The 21,521-nt window shown below is 38.4% G+C and overlaps 1 protein-coding gene across 10 annotated transcripts in view; it reads left to right on the plus strand.

Moving 5' to 3' along the window:
- PATJ (PATJ crumbs cell polarity complex component) overlaps positions 1-21,521 on the plus strand; it is a 219,850-nt gene that overhangs the window by 149,878 nt on the left and 48,451 nt on the right. For 9 of the 10 annotated variants that reach the window (XM_075067651.1, XM_032795516.2, XM_075067652.1 and 6 more), the window contains 5 exons: positions 4,630-4,702; positions 8,539-8,631; positions 15,524-15,598; positions 16,110-16,227; positions 17,888-18,024. In XM_075067651.1, coding sequence (XP_074923752.1) covers positions 4,630-4,702; positions 8,539-8,631; positions 15,524-15,598; positions 16,110-16,227; positions 17,888-18,024 — 496 coding nt within the window. The remainder of the gene's footprint in view (positions 1-4,629; positions 4,703-8,538; positions 8,632-15,523; positions 15,599-16,109; positions 16,228-17,887; positions 18,025-21,521) is intronic. The other variant, XM_032795517.2, reaches the window with a different exon arrangement.

The raw sequence follows: 21,521 nt of genomic DNA on the forward strand, positions 1-21,521 counted from the left end.
TTGAAAAATCCAGTTTCCTGATTGGTCCTCTGGTCAGGTGTTTGGTTCCCTTTGTTAACCCTTTACAGGTAAAAGAAACATTAACCCTTAGCTATCTATTTATGACACTGCCCCTTCCCGAAACTTTTGCTGTTTTGCTGTAATTGCAATGAGAAACATAGAAGTCCCATTGTATTAGAAAGTTTTTCATGCCAATTTGTGATCTTTTCTTCTATAAAGTTGACAATGGTCATTTAAAACAGTTGTTTCTGGCCAAACTCCAAAACACAGGCCTTGATACAGTGCTGTTTCCCAACAGCCTTGTTAGTTAGTTACATAAACTTGTAATAATATGAAAAGTTTATAGTTGTATTATCACTGTGGTTTTTATTTAGATTCAGCACATGCTGCTTTTGCTTGGCTTTCTCCAATAACAAACTGGAAGACATTCAGCCTGTAAACACAGTTTGTTTTTTTGTTTTTTTTCCCTAAAAAAAATCACCTGAGCATTGCAAAAAGAAAGTACAATCTTTTTGGGAAGCAGAGCTCAATTCAAGCATTGCCTCTAGTTTATGTTAAATAACATTGTACCATATTGAGTGGTAGGCAGTGCTGTTTTCTAGCTAGTATGGCACATGGGGGCTTGTCTTTGTGAAGCCCAAGTACTGGAAACAATAACTATCTTGGCTGGGATTTTCAAAGGAGCCTAGAAGAGAGAGGTGCTCAAATCCTATTGGAAATTCAGTAAGAACAAAGCAGCTAGTTTCCTGAGGCTTTTTTGAAATGCCCAGCCTTAGCCCCGATGGGTACAGTTTGCCAGACAAATTTTGAAATGTTACTTGGCAGTAATCTGGAAGAGTAGTGGAAATTTTACTCTGATATCAAAAATATTTTAAGGTATTTTTGTTGAGAGATTCTGTCGGGCTTTGCTTTCAAGAAAAGATCAAAAATGGGCTGATGCCAAACACTTTAATTCCAGGTCTGAAATTCTCCCATTCCCCCATATTTTGTTTAATTTCCTCGTAGTCTTCTCCTGTTTTGGTACTTGTATATGAGGAAGTCCATATGTCCAAGAAGTTAAGACATTCATTCTCTTATTTTTAAGATTGTAATGATCCAGCCTACTCTGCAACACAGATTAAATGTTCATTTTAAATGATTGTCATAAAATAAACAGCTAGATAAGTGTAGACTGAAAAAAAGGAGGGAAAGATGAGGGCATTCCCAATGTTGGTAGGAAAAAATCTTTCAAGCTGATGCATAATAGCAAAAACTCACTGGAGAGAGAGTTGTTAGAAACAATATGCCCCTCTATCAGCCTGACAACTTCTGTCTAACAACTGTCCCTCCAGTGACTCTTTGCTAGTGTGTGTGTGTGTGTGTGTGTATATATATATATAATATAAAAATATACACAAATTTGCTTCCTGTTAGGGAGTGGAGGGAGAGGAATGTCTAATGGTTTATACTTAGTGTGGAGGAAGAGGAGGGAAGTATGGTAACTTGCTCAAACAGGAATGTGGGAGAGAACTGGGTGGGCAGGCCTTGCCAAAAGTGCAAGCTTTCTGCCACTTATGCATTGGCTTCAGTCCTGCTTGCCTTGATCCTTTGCACTAACTGAGTTTCTTATTGCTTCAGCACTATGAGATAGTGACTGCTATTGACATAATCAGTCAGCCCTCTTTTTCTCTCTCACTAAAGTGAAACCATGAGGAGCCTTCCATTCCAAAGTGCTTCACATCATATAGACATACAACACCGCTGAAATGCAGACACGTCTTTGGTGTCAGTACAACAATCAGGTGGACAATATGCACGCAGTATCCTACACAAACTATGGAGGAGAGTTGGAATAAGGACAGTGGTGTAAAATTATGGGATGTTTAACATCCTTGCAAAATGGAGAGACATTTAGTTTTTAAAGTTATATCGGCAAGATGAACATAGTGTGTAAATTGCATGAAAGTTGCTTTGACCTTGAAAAAATGAAGGACTATGTCAACCCTGGTGAGATGTGAACTTGTGCTTCCAGGAAATCTATGCACACATTGATGCTGGGTAATATTCTGCATGAAATAGTATCTTAGAACAGGTTTCTTAGTGGTAACCGTAGTAACGAATGGCACGTGCTGAATTTTCACTTGCAACTGCTGCAATTCAAATGTGATGCTCAGACCACTAAGCATCTGCTCCAACATCAAAAGACGATGATAATTCATTTTAATTTTAAATAAATTCCTGTTTTAATCAAGGAAATTTCTGGGAGTGGAGCGCAAAAAGCAATTTATTATTAGCACTGTGATTTTAAAATATGAATCTGCTTTGAAGCAGTCTCTGTTAAAGAAATATTAAAGTGTTTGAATTGTACAATTACAACAGGGATAGATTACAAATTGTGACTTTTTGCAACCCTGTTTTTCCCCCCAGGAATGATTGTAATTTTTTATTATTCGGAATACAAATTACCATCCGTTTAAAATGACATATATTTGTAAACCTGATGATGGTGTATGTAAGTTCAGTAGACACTATTTTATGTAAGTAAAAACAATTTTAAAATATTGACATTAAGATTTATGTTTGGCAGTGTTTTAGAATTATAACAGCATTTCTCACAAAGATTAAGATGTATGCATTACCATCAGGCTATACATTTTGCATCATGAGCTATAGGTTATGCTACCATTATGCTATTAGTGCTTATGTAAGACTTTGTCCATTGCTGGTGGGGGAAAAAAGCTGTATAAGCTGAATTAATAGTAGGCAAAAATTGCTAGGTTTCTTAGACATCTTAGATTTGCTGAGTAATTCTCGTATGTGAGAACTGCTGTGTAATTGCAGTGTACCATTGTGAAAACGAAAAGCAGGAAGAAATGTCCTTGCCTAATATGCTGTACTGGTACAGTAATACATGCTTGGAAATCATGATTTGAAGATGAAAAGAAAATCTCATTCTGCTCATTACATCAGATTTCTGGCATGGCCTCTGCATGCGTGGGTTGGTGACACTGGTCATTGGAGCACAGATATTAGCATATTTTCTGAGTGCTGCGAAGCTTTGAGGAGGGCCAGAAGGAGACGCTGAGAGAGTCTAAACGTGAGGGATATCAATATCAATATATTGATCAATATAGAGACAATTCTTTTGAACAGCATGGCTGCTTGGTTGATGATGAATTTATTTACTTCATCTATCTTTGCAAGTAGAATTTATCAGTTCAAATGCCTATGATTGCACTCACCATCTTCTGCTCTACTGAAGGGTGTTGATCTAGCATTGTCTTTCTGTCTGAGTAATCGGGCTATCCTGGATTTACATATTTAACACTTTGAGGGATAATTGACAAACCATACCCATGTTTTTCCTCGAGACATTTATATTTTAAAAGTGATTTTATAATGTACATTTGTCTAATGTCTTATTTCTATAATTAAAGGATAGAAAATCTTGTGTTTAAGACACTGGAACGTGAGAGATCTGGGTTCAGTTCCTGGAGCTACCACAGATTTCTTGTCTGACCTTGATCATGTCACATAATCTCAATCCTCTGTCTATAAAGTGGGAATGATGATGTTTCCTTTTATCTGTCTTGTCTATTTAAACAGTCCCTGTCCCAATGAGCTTACAGGCTACAGTTATGAAGCACCTAGCATAATGGGGTCCTGATCTCATTTGGAGCCTCTCTGCACTGGTGTAATATAAATAATAAAACATTTTTTGTTGTTGATTCATTTGTACAACTTTTTAAAAGCAAAATTTGAAAGCTCCCTTTTTTTCTGTACATCAGATACTACTTTAAAATAATATAACAACATTAGCTGCAGTCTCCTTGGTTATGTTTTAAGATCACAAAGGTGTTTACCTAATTTCTTCAACCAATTTTGAATGTCATGCAAGACATCTTCTAGCAAGGCAGCAGGAATATGTGTCAGCCTTCCATAAAAACATCTTTGATAGTCACAAAGTAATCAGTTGTTTTAGGAGCACATAGTCATCCAAAAGGAAAAAGATACTTCAAATTATTATTTAAATATTATCTTTGAGTAACAATGCATTAATACATAATGGATTTAGTGTTTTGTATTAACTGATTCCCCACCCCTCATTAAAATCATGCTAAGTTTGTTTCAGGTTTTTAGAAATGTATACAGCAAATATGAACTGAAAAGAAAAAGCTATTTTACTATCATAACTTAGTAGATACAATGATGATACCTATATGCCTGATAGGTGAGTGCATTAGACATACCATGGGTAGGTACTAAGAGCCCATTCCTGAAAAGATTTTGAAATGGTTTTTATGAGCAGGGAAAGAAATACCCATGCGAAACGTGTTTTAAAGGTTGTATTTTCATTTCCCATTTATTGTTCTCTAATACTATTGAATTGCTAAAACCCTATTGAACATAAATTAAATTATTTCCAAAGTGACATGTATGATCATATGTTAACTAATAAGGGATGCAAACAGAAGTGAAAAGTGTGCCTTTCTAGGTTTCTAATGTTTTTATATAAGATGATTTTTTTTCTAATAAACTGTATGTACCTAAAAGAAACATAATACATGAGGCAAGGACCAACTCAAAACATAGTTTAACCTTTGTCTGAATGTGTAATAAACTGATTCCGCCTCTTTTGATGTTTCATAGAAATGGAGATGCAATTAACCAAATGGCTGTTACTCCTTTCCCATTACCTTCCAGCTCCCAGTCTTCTATTGAGGTAAGATTTTTTTTTTTTGATTAGGGCTTACTAAATTAGATTAATCATAATTAGTACAATATACATTCAAACACCTTGTCTGATTAATCCTGAAAGCTAATATGCATTAGGTAGGAACTGGACCAAATGTGTGTCTTTCTTTCCCCTCGCTTTTTAAATGAAACAATTGGCATGGTGCTAGGTGACAGGATATTGTCTTAGTTACTGTGATACAGCAGGAAAATAAATCATTGAACGAAAGCCTTGCTGTCTCCTGTCACGATTATTTTTGAGAGGGTTGAAAGTTTTGGGGAGGTACTCTCTGGAACACAAGTGAAATCTGAGAGTCCTCCCAGGAAGAAATTGGTATTTTCAGTGGGAGACATGCAGGGAGACATCTTGTAAGTGAAGGCCAAGACGTCCCACGAGGTTTTGATTCCTTCAGAGGCATTAGGATTAAATCCAAGTAGCTGAATTTAGAAAATAAACATTAAAGTCCTGACCATTGTCCACTGAAGGCACTAGGACTATTTCCATATTTATTATTTGCATTACCGTAGAGAGGTAGGTCCCAACAATCATTGAGGGCCCTGTTGCACTGAGCATCATACAGTCATGTGGCGAAAGATCATCCCAGCTCCTAAAAGCTTTCAATCTAGACAGCCAAGATACTCAAGGGGAAACAGGCACGGTGAAATAACTTGTCTGTTTGGCATGACCAGGAATAGAATCCAGGTCTCCTGATTCCCAGTCCTGTGACCTAGCTATTAGACTAGGTATACGATTTATAGCCATTCTACATTTCTGTAGCAGAAATGACAGTATATTAGTATATCTGATGTATTAACATGGAGTTTTAGTGTATAGTATCATAATATGCATCTTAGCAACTAAAAGCATATGGATGTTTCTGTTTGTTCTCTTCCAACAGTAAGAGCTTCCTCAGTGTGACAGTGCTATTCTATATTATGGTTGTTGCATCAGGCGTAATGTGACTCTCTTTTTATCCTTTTTGAGCTTTATGAATGCAGTGTGCTTACTACGCAATGCAATCTGGAATGTTACCACATAGTTATCAATTTGATGTCTCATCATAATAATATAACTGAGAAATATGGTACTTGTAGATATAGCACTTGCTGCTGCTCATTAATTCTATATCTTCTTGAGCTAATAAAGCAAAGCATGTTCTATGAGTCAATTGGGGCTTGGTCTAGCCTTGAATTGTTAAATTCTGGTCATTGGTATGTTTGCTTTTTGATATTTTCATAAGCATTATTACAGTCATGCAGCCTTAGCTCATGCTTTGCAATGTTAGGTGGAACTTCTGGAGCATGCTTTTTGCAGTTTTCAGGTTACAGTAATGTTTAAGGCATTGTACATCCATGATGGAATTCAAGTGCTACTATGCTGTACAGAAAAGCTACATTAATTAGCTTTTCTTTCAGGGGAACTCTTTAATTAAAACCCTGGGTTTCATGTATCTATTTTGTAAAATAAGAATATTGCCTTTTGAACTGATGCGTCATGCTCCATTGGATCCTGGTCCGTGCAGCCAGAATCCTTGTTCGTCTGCAGTTTCTGTGGACCAAGCCTTTAGGTTCACTTCAAAGTTTACTTGGTCATTTTGTGATGACCTTGGTAGCTGCTGTTGCCCCCTACACTATATCTAGAACATCTCCCTTCTCATGTTGGTAAATAGTAAAGGTAAGACAAGTAGTAACTTCAGCTGCTGTGTTCTTGCACTGTCATGGTATTACCTGTTACCCTGCCCTTGAAGGGTTCATTCCTGTGGAGCTGCATGTTTTAAAAACCTTCACTGAAAGGCAATATCAATTTTGAAGCAGCTTTGTGCAAATGTACATTTGGGCGAGAGAGAGGGAAAGGTTTGTCATTTTATTTGAGTGGTTAAATAGCTTAGGAACTGGTGATAGGTTTAGAGCCTTCTACCTAATTTAAGTCCTCAGACTAGAAGTTGTTTTCATGTGATAGTTGTGCCATATCCCATGGAACTCTGGTAGTGAAGCGTCCATATCACCAAAATCTACCACTATGCAGGAACCAAAGAATTCTGTCCCTTTAGCTGTTTGACCCTTAAAGGTAGACCCAGTAGGTGGGTAAAGTTACGTGCAGTGAAGGGACTTTTTTTTTTTTTTTTTTTTTTTTTTTTTTACATATTTTGTGGCTAAATGCAGGATTTTAATTTCTAGGGCTATCCATCAGACATTTGACACCACTTTAAAAATACTTCAAATGGTTGTCATAATTATGTAGGGCTTTATATTACATTTTTTGCTGTAAATTAATCATATCTTAAAATGTAGACCATATTATGTACTTTCAGAGGAGAGACTAAATAGATGTTTAACAATATGTGTGGCTTGTAGTTTGCATAAGAATAGTTGTATCTTATAAAACAGGCCTGGAGAGAAACAGGTGGTGAGGTAATAATTTAGCAGTATGTCATGATCTTACATAACTAAAAATACTATTGCTAAACAGAATTAATGTTGATCTCTTCATTTTGATTGAAGTAGTTTAATGAGAAAAATGGCTGACTAGCAAACACTCTTGTAACATGGGGACATGTTTATTTCTGTGAAACCGTAGGACCGGACCACAATAGACGAAGTACTGGTACAAAATGAACTAGTTAAACCAAAATATAGTGTTTAAGTCTAATAGAAGCTGTTTGCAAGAACCTTAATATATCATAAAGCCACCTCTTACATAATGTTTTGTAACTGGGATGAGGCATTGTTTGTGAATACTGAATGGAGTGAGCCTCCTAAAGAATGAAGAGGAGTAGATTACCTCTTCAGATGGCAAGATGGCCGTTTGCATAATTCCCATTTTACCTGTTCAATGCCTAACAAGAATTTAGAATAACCTGGTAAAGAAATCTGCTAGTGAAGATCTTTGCAGGAAATTGGATTGATAATATATAGTCAATTTTGCTTTGTAAGGAAGTGTGTGTTTAGGATGTAGAGCAATGACTTGAATTCATTTGAACAATTAAAAAAAAAAAAAAAAGAGGGGGAGAGAGAAAGGTGACAGCCCTAAAAACATCTCTTCATCTTCAGGAGCTGGGTAAAAGGAATAAAATTCTCAGGTAAAAACATATCACATGTTTCTTAGGGAAAGAAAAGAGGCTAAAGTTTCTACTTCTATCCTCTTGGTTTGGAAAGTTTTTTTTTTTTTTTTTTTTTTTTAAATAGCCCTTTCTTAAGCATGTGCGGCATCATTTCTCAGTCATGCTTTCTCTATATATGTGGAAAGCACAAGTCACCATGGTATCTATGTCCCAAATACAAAAATTAAGTTTCAGCATTATTTTGGTAAGACCATTTTCTCTGCTTCAACTATGGTAGCATTGTATGTTCCATTGGCTCTTTTTGGTGTGAGACCTCTTAAGAAGGAAGAAAACTCCTCATCTGTCATATCACTGCCTCTACTATGCAAAGGGTGTGTGTTGCATGTGCTCTAAAGGAGGTAAAACATGTACTCATCTTCACCTATTGTAGAAGGGAGTTCCATAGCTGAGCACCATTCAGTAAAACACCTTTTCCTCCTGAGCTTCATCCTCAGTAGTGTCAGAATAGTTGTTCCCTAAGTGCTGATGACAATATTCATGGAGTCATGTGTAAGAAGAGGTGGTCCTAATGTAAATTGATCCTTGACCAATAAAGACCAGCACTTGCTTTCTAAAACTTGTAACACTGATTTTAATCAGTGATGATTCATTGTGGATCTTCTTCCTTATTTCAAACAAGCATCACATCACATAAATGCTGTCTAATTTTATCATGAGATATTTAAACATTTTGTTTTGTTTTTTAAAACAATCTCTTTACTAGGATCACAGTGGCACTGAACATGCAAGCAGTGAAGAAGATTGCAGCTCAGAAGTTGTCATGAAAAGCTCGATTGACGATGAATGTATCAAAATGGTATGTGTCGCTATCTTTAAATAAATGTGTTTAGTCATCCACAAAATTCAGAGCTCGAAAAGTGCTAACATAATGGGTCTGGGACACTCCCAGCTCTGGTGCAAGAGCATGAGTACCAACCTCAGGGCAGACTGTTAAAACACCATGGCACAAACCCCAGATTGGTCATGAGTCCTAAACTTAGATTTCACCAACCAGCTGCATTAAGTGCAAACTCCAAGTATATTAACAGCCTAAAACAAAATTACAGACAGTTCCCTTTTGATACTCTGGTCTGTCTCCTCACCCGTGTGAGGTATCTTTGTGATAGATGGCCCTTAAACACAAGGATCACAGCAATATTCATTTTATTCCTAGTCTCAAAGTACCAGTCACTTTCCCAATACCTTGGATCTCATATGGAAGACAATGCTTGTAGCCATTCCTATAATAAATTATATGGAGATGTGTTAAATAGGAAAAGGAAGCTAGTCATTTACATGGTTAATGGAAGTGAATATAGACACATGAATTAGGTTAGTTAGGTTTTAAGTGGTAATAGAGGCTTCTATAACCAGCAAGCTCAATTTATCCTTCAGGGTTAACCCAGAATAAGCAGATGGGGATCTCTTCCTTATGCCTAAGAAACTTCTTGCTCCTCCAAAATCCCTCCAACACAGAGATCCTTAGTTCCTTTTGTTTGGTGTTTTTATCCCCCTCCTGCCATATGCTCTCAGTTACAACTCAGTTGATGAAAATAAGTCATGTGAGTGGACTCCTCTCCTCCCTCCCCCCTGGGAGGGAAGGGGGAGAAGGTTTGCAGAACAACTCTAAGAGCCTTTAGTACTCTTGTTGATGATTCCTCAATCCAGATGTAGGGAGCTGCCAGTTGTAAGATCCAGCACGGCCAGTCTGGTATCAATGGGTTTCCTCTTTCCGGATGGATGTACAAGGAGCCTCTCTCTTCACACTAATTAATGACCCTCTCCTGTATGGTGATTCATGCAGTCATAGAGGCTCGTAATGCATCCCTTCAAAGATTACATTGCAATATGGAACGCAGATATTACAAGTAAGATCAATGAATGCAGCAACTCACAAGAATTCAATAGAATCCAAACACTTTCTTATAATTCTAATACATATCCTATCAGTATTAACCCACAAGTGAGCCAGACAGATTTCAGCTACGTATATATCAGAGTTCGGTGGGGACATGGGGACTTTGGCATGAGCTGGTGCCTGGTCTTCCGGCATCACAGGGCCTCGTTCTGTTTTCACACTGTTGTAGTGCAATTAAGTTTTAGTGAGTAACTCCTGATTTATCTAAGTGAGAGGAAAATCAGGTGTATGATTTCCTACACCTGTTCATATGATTTAAGATGTAAATACAATTTGTTCTATATTGAGGTACAGCAGTTGTATGCAGCTCGCTGGTCCTTCTCTTGAGCTATACTCAGCAACAAGGCATTCACATCTACTTTTGTCTACAATATCTTCCATACTCCAGAAAAAAGCTTGTGACTGTAAATCACACTCATATTTATATCCTAGCTTCACAGATTTTTAAAATGAAAAGGAGCATTATCATAATCTAGTCTGTCCCCGTGCATAACACAGGCTGTAGAATTTCTGCATCAAATCCATAACTTCTGGTTTAATGTAGCACTGTCAGAGTGTGCACTGTAATAAATATCCAACTCTGCACTGATACGTGGTGGTGGTTGTTTAATGTGTTAGGATTATGCATTATCAGAAATCTAGAATTCCTGGGGTTGTGCCTTAATCTTCTTTTACAGCTCTGTTAGAGGCTAAAATAGAGAGATCCTAAGTATGCTGAGGAGTGACTAACCCACAGAAACACAAAATTTCTTGGGACAGTCATTTTATCTGCCTCCCAACCCCCAACCATCCACTCCACACACAACAGTTTAGTATAGTTCTTAACTGAGACATGCTATTTATGCATAATCTATGTGAGGTATTTTCATTGAAGGAATGGCTTTTTTGTTTGTTTGGGGGAGTTGTTTTTCTTTTGCTTCACAAAGTCTTTGGTTTTTGCAAACCTATTTATTTTTTGAGAATATTCGAACATTACAAACAAATACTTGGAAGTTCACTGAGTTTTTGCAAAGAACGAGAAGTTGATATAGTATTTGAGCATTGAAATCAGCCACCAAGCTAACATTGGTTTGTTTGTATTCCTGATTGAAAAAGCACTCATGTTGAATATGTGCATTTGAATTGTCCAAACTGCCCCTTAAGTTCTGCAATGTTAATGGGCCTGAATACAAATGAACTGGAGTTTTAATGCATGGATTCTAAATGTAAATGCAAATTTTTGTTACTCTACCTGCCTTATTTGGCATACCGCAGCTGGGAAACTGAAATACAAATTAAGATGAAAAAATACACAATGTCTGAAGTGGCTGAAAGAGACAAAGAACAGTTAGGAAAAAAGCTTGATATTACGGAGTAGATTATAGTGCAGGAGATGAGGGAAAGAGATGTAGTTGGGAGGGGCATTTTGGAATTCTTTGAAAATGAGGTGAAGCATGAGTTTAATGTAGAAGAGTGGAAGCTATTTCAGAGATTCAGAAAGAGTGAGGGGGAAGATGTGGCTGGAGCAATGGGAAAGGAAGATTATGTTGGCAGCTGCATTTTGCATGTAATGGAGCAGAAAAGTTGGGAATTGGAGAAACCAGTGAGGATGAGGTTGTAGTAAATCAGGGCTTTGGAGCTGTGCTCCGGATCTGCTCAGGCTCCAGGCAAAAACCTGCAGCTCTACTGCTCTGGAGCTGCTCTGTGCTCCAGCTCTGGGCTTCGCGCCAAAGCCCTGGTAGTAATTAAGACAGGAATTTATGAAAGTATGAACTAAGTCATTGGCAGTAGGGGTGGACAAGAATGGATGAATGAGGGAAAGAGTCCAAAGAAAACAATGGAAAGATGTGAGGAAAGAACGCATCAATATGATACTCAGATTACAAATTTAGGTGACAGGAAGGATGTTAGTGTGTCAACAATGACAGAGAGCAAGAAGAGAAGAATTTAAGGGGAAAGATAAGATTTGTTTTTATAATAATAATACCTAGCTCATATATACCGCTTTTTATCACAGATCTCAAAGCACTGCACAATGGAGCTCAGTATCATTATTGCCATTTTACAGATGGGGAAACTGAGGCATGGAGCAATGAATTGACTTGGCAGAGCCAGGATTAGAACCCAGGTCTCCAGAGACCCAGTCTAGTGCTCTGTCCACTAGGCAATGTAGTCTTGATCCAATATATGTTTGGTGTGCATCCACTGAAGTAACTGGATTTACATTGGGGTGAGTTTAGACCATTGAGTCTGTCAGTAATGAGCATACACGCAGTGGTCTAAACTCACCCTAACATAAATCCAGTCACTCCAGAGCCAGTATCATCTATCCATCTGTCTGTCTAACCTATCTATGGAGTTGTCAGACTGAAGAGAAAGTGAAAGGTTTGGGACAGGGAGATGGATTTGGAGGATGGATATAGTGCTATTAGGTTAACCAGGAACATCCTGGTGGTTTCAGATGATACTGACCCTGGAGTAAGAGATAGAATAGGCTGTAAAAATAGTGGTGGCCGGGTGGACAGTAGGCTGTGTAAGATCTTTATCAAAACCCAAATTTTGAAAATTGCTTGGTGAATCAACTCTAGAATGTGGAGTTGATAAAGGGTGTTGGAGATTTCAATAATATTGCTATATAAATACTAATTTTTATAAGTGGCTTAAAAGTTGTTGCTTTCCTCCGAGCCAGAACGTTATGTGTTCAAGGCCCATACTGCTACTTGAACTTTTTGCTCTTTGCTAACATTGCAGGTCTGTACTCAATGACTCATTCTTTAGATGACAAGATAAACAGAGATTCCTGCTGCCAGTCTCGTGGTGACTGTCAAGGCCAAAGGAAAAAGATGTCTTATTGCTGAGAGCATAATATTTCCCCTATTGCCCATAGAGTCACGTCACCACGAGTGTTTACCTTATTTGTAAATTTAAGATGAAAAAATACAAACTTTCATACAAAGTGATTCAACTCACTGTGTACATTAAATCTCTGTAAATTTGTCAGGCTGCCCTGGGACAGTCTATGCTGCCTAGTATCAGAGGGGTAGCCGTGTTAGTCTGGATCTGTGAAAGCAGCAGAGAATCCTGTGGCACCTTATAGACTAACAGAGGTTTTGGAGCGTGAGCTTTCGTGGGTGAATACCCACTTCGTCAGACGAAGTGGGTATTCACCCACGAAAGCTCACGCTCCAAAACCTCTGTTAGTCTATAAGGTGCCACAGGATTCTCTGCTGCTTTCTATGCTGCCTGTTCATTGCTTTTAGAAGTGCAAAGTTACATAACTGAATTTGTCATGGACCTGTTTGGATAGAGAGGGGTGGAAAGAAGGGAACTTATTTCTCAGTTGGGATCAATGAAAGTGCTACCAACTAAATTCAATGCTAGCTGGGTGGTTGAAGTTAGCTGCAGGGGTGAAAGTAAGTTAGGCCACTTACCAATATGGGCCACCCTCAGGCCCCCGGGAGGGGCGGGGCCTCGGGCAGAAGGGGTGGGGCTGGAGGTCAGCATTGCCCAACCATCCTTTTCAGGCCACCTGGCCCACGTGGCCCTGGGTTCCCATGTTGATTTAAAGGGCCCAGGGCTCTGGATGCCGCTGCTGTGCTAGTGGTGTCTGGAGCCTCTGGCCCTTTTAAATCACCGGCCCCAGGGCAACTGCTCCCTTCCACCCGCCCATTGCGGGGGAAGGGGGAGCCAATGGGGCAGGGACATTAAAGCGCTGCAGGGCCCTTTGCCACAGCAGCGCTCTAACATCGCTGCCCATTCTTCCCCCACCTCAGGGCAGGGACATTAAAGCTCTGCTGGTACGGAGTACTGGCTCGTACTGGCTCACTTTCACCTCTGGTTAGCTGAGAGAATGCTTTGATGTTTTTCTGAGGATCTGGCTATGCTGATTCCTATGAAGGGTCATAGAAAAAGAATGGAAATTTTTTTAAATCCCTAAAGCAATTCTTTCAAAATTTGGATCTTGACTGAGATGAGAATGGTTTGAGTGATAACTGAGGGTGCTCATCAAGCAGCTTGCATTCTTGATGTCTGTGGGGCATGCATTGCTGCATCATATAAATAGAAAGGATCATTAAATTAATGTTAAACAAATAGCATTGTATTCAAGATATCTGAATATGGAACATTGATCTGTTTTTATACAGCTGAAAGCTGAGTTCTTGTTGCATCCAATGTGTAACCGAGGGATTTCATAAAGTGGTTTCCGGTACATTTGAGGGGATTCTGAGCACAAAGCATTTGAGACATTTTCAGGGATAGATTCACAATAACTCTTGTGTTTTTTCAACAATTTAATGTCTGTTAATTAATATGAATTTGAAGCTAAGAGTAATAAAATAACTTCTTAATGTACAAAGACTTCGATACATGCGAAATGTAGTTTCACGTTTTGAATCCCATAAAGCAAAATGAAGAATAGTAATAATGAATGATGGAGCAAATGAAATAATTCCCCACTGCTCATTAGAATAATCCCTTAGAAAGCAACATCTGTAATCTTTCCTTACATATTTTTTCCCTCACCATGTCTGGTAATAGAGTAATCGCCACTTTCTCTACCTTGTCTTCCTGCTATTTATGCAGACTTCAAAGGAAAATTTTAAAATAATTTAATGTATTTCTTTTACAGTTGCAGAGGTCTCCTACTGTTTTTCGTACCCTTAGATGATTAATTTTTATGAGACTTCAGGAAACAGAGCCAATATTTTTCAAATGTGGGTACTTAAAATTAGGCACTCAAACCCATATTTAGGTACCTTAATAAGTGTCCTGATTTTTTTCACTGGTGCTGAGTACCAATAATATCCTTTGAAGTCAATGCCCAACATTTCTGAACATCAAGCTTCTTATGTAGATTCTTTTAACATGGGTATAAATAGCTGTGTTTAGTTACCTAAGTCTGCAAATGTTGGCATAAGTTTATGTAGCTAGGCTAAGAGACAGTGAAGAAGAACTGTCATGACTGAAAACATTTTGAAGAGTGTATATGCTAAGGAAGGACAGGAATTCTTTAGGATGTTATAAGGAGATAAAACTAGAAGTAGTGGATGAAATGTAGGTTAGAAGAATTTAGACAGAATATTAAGGAAACTCTCCTGACAGTAAGATCTATTTGTGTCTGGAAAGTGATGGAAGCACCTTTGTTTGAGAGATTCATAACGAGACTAGATGAAACATTGTTAGTAGTTATTTTGTTGTGGAGAATAATCTTGCACTGGCAAGGGAGAGATGGATTAGATGACTGTTTAGTTCTCTCTTATTTGTAGGCCCAATTCAGGAAGATCTTGTGGGACTACTCAATATGCTTAAAGTTAGACATATACCTAACTCTAATTTCTTAGGTACATAGAAACATGTAAATTGGCAGACACATGGTGCATATAATCCAGTAACCTGTCTCCCACAGAGGCTAGTACCAGAAGCGTCAGAGGAAGGTGCAAGAGACCCCACAATAGACAGATGTGGCATAATCTCACCCCTTTTATTTCCCCTCCCCCCTTCCTCAGGAGTCTTCTCCTAACCTCTGTATTGCATCTAAATTAAGTACTTATAGCCCTGGATAATCTTGTTTTACATGTAAATGTCCAGTTCTTCCTTCAGTCCTGCTAAATTCTTGGCTTCAGCATCATGAAGTAGCAGAGTTCCATAGTGTAATTGTATGTCATGTGTAAATAGTATCACATTTCAGAATCAGAGCCTTGATTTTTTCTGGTTTTGAAGAAATTTAATTTCAGTGAAAGTTGAAGCTGATGTGACCTTTTTTTTTTTTTTCTTTTTTAAATTAAATAAAATTACCCTTTTCCCTGTTTAGGATGTCAGAAACAAAGCTGACAAGCAGATGTTGATGGTAGATCAGCAGGATTTGGTGGAGCAACTTCCGGAAAAGGTATGTGTGTTTGTATTTGAGGGGGAGGTTGAGAGAGGGGAGTTCAATTGAAGAATTGTTTGTTGTATCACAATTTATGCTACCAGGGCTCTTCTATAACTGAGAAGAGATCAAACTAATTCTTATCTGAACACTGAATAGTTTTAAAAATATCCTTCTCTTTAAATATGTAAAAATAGTTCCGCAAGAGTGTGTTAAGAATACAGTTTCCTGTTTTTAAAAATTCAGAACGTTGTCTCATTCAGATAAGTCTCTTATACAAAATGAAATTCCATCGGACTTCCTTTGCAGGCATTTCTGGATTCACAGTATCAAACCTACCCAGCTTGGCTCTTTTAAGAATGTTAAATATTCTTAAACTAATTTTCTGTTGCCAATCCAATTAATGTAAGGATCTTCTTACTGTGCTTTAATCGATAGCTACTGCTGATTTCAGAACAACACATGCTGCCTTTGTATTTTTGTATTTTAACAATTGAACTATTTTGATGTCTCCTTTCCTTTTTTTTAGGTCCTCAATCAGTTAAAACAATCAAAGTCTTCAACCAAAGCACCCATCAGTTTACATGAGATATCTTTGGCACCAACACCTTCTTATCTTTCTCCAGAGGCAGAGTTCACCAGCCATAGTGAGAACCAATTATTTCTTTCTGCCAGATAGCTTACATTAATGGCAAAGTTACCCCAGTAATATCATACCAAGTACTGTCACAATGAGCTATAATATTCTGTGGTAATTGGGCTTGTTTTAATCCTCCTTAGACACATTTTGCTTTGTCGTTTTTATTGTGATGTTCCAAAGGGTGAACCATAGAATCATAGAACTGGAAGGGACCTCAAGAGGTCGTCTAGTCCAGTCAGAGTCCTGCCATGAGTGCAGGGGACAAGTATTATGTAGACCAGTGGTTCTCAAAGCCAGGCCGCCGCTTGTTCAGGGAAAACCCCTGGTGGTTCGGGCTGGTTTGTTTACCTGACATGTCTGCAGGTTCGGCCGATTGCGGCTCCCACTGGATGCAGTTTGCCGCTCCAGGCCAATGCAGGCCGCGGGAAGCGGTGCTGGTTGAGGGAAATGCTAGCTGCTCTTCTTGCAGGTAAACGAGTGGCAGACCGGCTTTGAGAACCACTGATCTAGACCATTCCGGACAGGTGTTTGTCTAACCTGCTCTTAAAAATCTCCAATGATGGAGATTCCACAACCTCCTTAGGCAATTTATTCCAGTGCTTAATCACCCTGACAGTTAGGAAGTTTTTCCTAATGTCCAACCTAAACCTCCCTTGCTGCAATTTAAGCCCATTTCTTCTTGTCCTATCCTCAGAGGTTAAGAAGAACAATTTTTCTCCCTTTTCCTTGTAACAACCTTTTACGTACTTGAAAACTGTTATCATGTCCCCTCTCAGTCTTCTGTTTTCCAGACTAAACAAATCCAGTGTTTTCACATAGGTCATGTTTTCTAGACCTTTAATCATTTTTGTTGCTCTTCTGTGGACTCTCTCCAATTTGTCCACATCCTTACTGAAATGTGGCACCCAGAACTGGACACGATACTCCAGCTGAGGCCTAATCAGCACAGAGTAGAGCGGAAGAATTACTTTTCGTGTCTTGCTTACAACAATCTAACAATTTTTTTTAATATAAAAAAGTTTGAAACATTTTCCCCATTATTAATACTCTTTTAAATGTTTGAAGGAATTTTTCATTCCATATTGATTTTCTATTCCATTGGTAAACAAGAGGGTTTTTTCTCCATTTTAATAATAATAATAATAATTAATAACAACATCCACAAGAACTTGATCATAGCTTGTTTAGTTTTTGTTTGTCAGAAGGATGGTCATTAGTAATATCAGAAGTGCTCTTGTGTCAAATATCTTGGGCCACTTTTGATTTTGGATAGTTGCCCTTTGCAGCTGCAGAACAAAAGTGTTGCAATAGTGCATATGAACCATGTGTAGTTCTAAGTGACAAGTTGATTTAAAAAAAATAATCCTGAATGTAAGCCTGAAAAATTCCCTGTGTTTCACTGCCATGATACTGTGTTGTCACATCTAAATGCAACATGTTTTGTCATACTGAACAAAATCTCACAAGTCACATCTCAATTCTGAAGTCAATTTCACATCAGATTCTAATAGTTCTAAGCTCACGTTTTAGGTTGTCTTTACAGTACTCTCCTACATGACTGTATAGGGATATTGAGCAAGTTTTTGCTCTTTAATGACTAATGTGCATCCTTATTAGCTCACTTATATGCACATTTAATATTACTAACTAATTTCTTTTTCTTTTAGGCAATGTACTGCCTCCTCTGTTGCCAGTGGATCCAGCCACATGCCCAGTTGTTCCAGGGCAAGAGATGACTATAGAAATATCCAAGGGGCGATCAGGCCTTGGTCTCAGCATTGTAGGAGGGAAAGATACTCCACTTGTGAGTTTGTTAAACTATTATTCATTGCCTTAATTAAGAAGCAGAAAAAATAAGGAAAAGGAAATTTTGAAATAAGCAATACCATATATCCAGTAGGCCTCTGCTAAATTATTCAGTGTTGTGAATGGCGTACAGCTGATTTCATAATAAAGTTGGTAGTTTTGCCTGATATGTAAGATTCAATATTTATTATTTCCTTTTAAATTGACAGTTATATATATTTTCACTACTATCTTCTATTACTATCATAATTGTCTATTATGTACCCCACTTTCTACAATTTAAACCATATAAATTAAAGATTTCGATGAGTTTCCATTACTCACTTTTATTCTTCCTAGAATGAGCTCTCTTTATTTTACACATAAGCCTTCTCCCTCTCATTTTAAAAAAGTAATGAAATTATAAATTAGTTAATCCGAAATGTCCATGACAGGATCACAAAATGAATGTCACAGCTTCGCTTTGTGCTAACACCTGCATACTTTAAAAACACAAATGCTTATTTTGTGCTCTGTTTAAGCAGGACACCTACGAAGTCCCTGCCAGTACCACCCCAGGCTGGACACAGATTGGCAAAGATAATTTTATTACTTTTGTGTGTGATCCTTTGTTTAGTCTACCCCTCCAGCCATGCTGCTTAAAAAGTTTGATTTTTTTTGTCAGTACCATCCTAATGTGTACTGTTTTCAGCACCATTAAAGTATATCATCAATATGCAAGTTCAAAAGGTTAACTAGCCTAAACTTTTTCTTTCTTGTTTGTGCTAGGTGATTTGCTATTTTAGTTCTTCATTCTTTCTCTGAGAGATACAGTACAGTACTAGAATCTAACAGACTTTCAGCATGAAATTCATGGTGTCAGCAAATTGAGTCTAGAGTTCTCTGGATACAGCTCTGTTGCAGTTTGCATGAGCATTGGGTCATCTTGAATCTTGCCATGAAGTGCGTTAAGCTGATAGAGTTGCTTCGTAATCTCTTTACATACAGTTATTCAAGAAAATACATAGTAATACATCTTTAAACAGTAAAGTCTGTTACTCTCAGCAGGTACAACTTGAAACATTTCAGAGGCAGTCACATCTTAAGCAAAATATAAATGAGAGGGGGAGAGAGATGGATTGGCACAACTGGGTGATTTTGTTTTATAAAGTGTAGGCCTTGTCCTGGTTTTATAATATTAGAACCCAGATCTCAAGTAGTTCAGAATTTTGGTCCCATTTATCTGAAAGCTCCAAAATGTGTAGGGTTCCAGTAAATGATTCTCTTTCAGATGGAGTTTTGCAAAACTGGGTTGAGCTGGTTAAAGTTTTTCAAACATCATTGGTTGAGTTTTGATTTTGTAAAACTGGGATGGTTTGTGCCCAAGTCCATTTTATCAAGATCCCTAAAACTCAGGGGATTCAAATATGAGGTTTTATATTGAGCCATCTCTCTGCTTCTTCATTGAAATGTTTTCAAATTCCAAGTGGCATCCTGTCATAACCAATCCATTGTAAAACTTTCCTGAGAATTTCATAGTAATGAAATACATAAATGTTTCTGCTGACAGACAAACGGGGGGAAAAAGACAAACACTGTGCTCTAAATTCAATAGCTATTTTAGACTGGATTCTATGTTTGTTAGATTATTTATTAAAGTGTCAGCCTAGAAATTTGTAAAGAAAACAATGTATAAAGTTATCAACTTGTTTCCAGCAATAGAGAAATTCATCCGTATGAAGTAAATTTTCAAACATGTCTGACTTCCTTTTTTAAATTACAGAACTTGCCAGAATAAATCTTAGCTGGTCTTCATCTTGTTCATTTTGAGAATTCAAAAGTATGCAGTATTACTTCATAGTAAACAAGTTGCTCTTATTAGACCATAGTCTGGTCTGCGAATTTACTGTGGGGACCTAAGGGATTCTTTCTTCAGTTACATGGACACAGTCTCTCTTCAGTTCAGTGAGACATATGCATATGCATAACTACAGACAAATTGTAGACCTAAAGGGGCCAGATCTTCAGTGGGTTTATTTGACTTAGCTCAGTTAATAGAGCTGATTTACACCATCAGGTGACCTGGCCCTCAGTATTTTGATGCCATGTTTGTCACTAGGGCAAAGAGATGATTGTTTTGTGGTGTGATGGTGAAAACTGAGAGAATAATAGAACAAAACCAGGAGCTGTGGAGGGAAATACCATCTGCGTTTGTTAGAAAAATTTCTCCTCCTCCCTCTGGATCTGTGGGATATAAGGTAAGAACCAGGGGTGACTCTAGCTTTTTTGCCACCCCAAGCACGGCAGGCAGGCTGCCTTCAGCAGCGCGCCTGCAGGAGGTCCCCAGTCCCGCGGATTCGGCAGCTTGCCTGTGGGAGGTCTGCCAGTCCCGTGGCTTTGGCGTACCCACCGCTGAATTGCCACCAAATCCGTGGGACCAGCGGACCTCCCACGGGCAAGCTGCCAAAGGTTGCCTGACTGCAGCCCTGGCAGGGACCGGCAGGGTTCCTCCCGTGGCTTGCCGCCCCAGGCATGCACTTGGAGCACTGGTGCCTGGAGCTGCCGCTGGCAAGAACAAAGGAGTGAAACTGTTGATAGCTAATTAGTATGTTCCATGCTTCTTTTCATCCTTCACTTTCAATTCTGTTGGATAGGTGGGTAAATTTTATATTTATAAAGCCAAAATAATTGCCTGGTAGCTTCACTGCTTGTGAGTTATTTGATACTCAGGGCCCATAGATATCTGCAGCCACTTCAGGCCTATTTATGTGGCAGGAAATTGTGCCCATGGCCTGTAGTTTTCCATAGCGGAGGAAGTTGATTTGAAGCTGGCTTCCACAACATGGTTGCATTTGATATTTTAAAAATATATTTTTTTCAAAGGCGGCCATTGAGAGTTCTTGAAGTCAGAGAGCAAGAGAACAGGAGCACTATCCTGTAGGCCTCCATTTACTCTGTACACTCTCATGTCTGAAAGAGATAGGGAGTTGATGTCTTGCATCCCTAGAGTATAAATGCTACAGGTAGAAGATTGAATGAGATACCTATTGTAGGTGTCACAGAGATGTACTCTATAAGGGGATAGGCAAGCAATGGTAGAGCAAGAGCAGGCTTGTGCGAATGGCACTTCCTTTCACATCGAAGCTGCTGAAAAATTCCCCTCTGCCCTGGCCTCTCAGAAGATGAGACAGTAGCACATATTTCTTCTTTCCTTTCCTTCAGAGTTGCATCTGATCCACCATGTGTGTTGTGTGTGGATAACTGTGGAAACATTTGAGGGGGGACTATGTAGTCATTGAGTTGTGAATAATAGGTTCTATAGTGATATATCTTGGCTCACAATAATACTGTGATGTGCCAATATCCCAGCTGATCCATGAAGAGCTTGTGTATTTTTGCTAGAGCTGTTAAATTAATCTAAAAAAAAAGCTAGGGTAAGAACACAAAGACCTAGCCCAATGTGTGTTTAAATATATTTGCAGCCAAAATTATTTAATTATTAATTTGCTGCTCTGG

Source organism: Chelonoidis abingdonii, chromosome 7 (genome assembly GCF_003597395.2).
Source record: "Chelonoidis abingdonii isolate Lonesome George chromosome 7, CheloAbing_2.0, whole genome shotgun sequence".
Lineage (NCBI taxonomy): Eukaryota > Metazoa > Chordata > Testudines > Testudinidae > Chelonoidis > Chelonoidis abingdonii.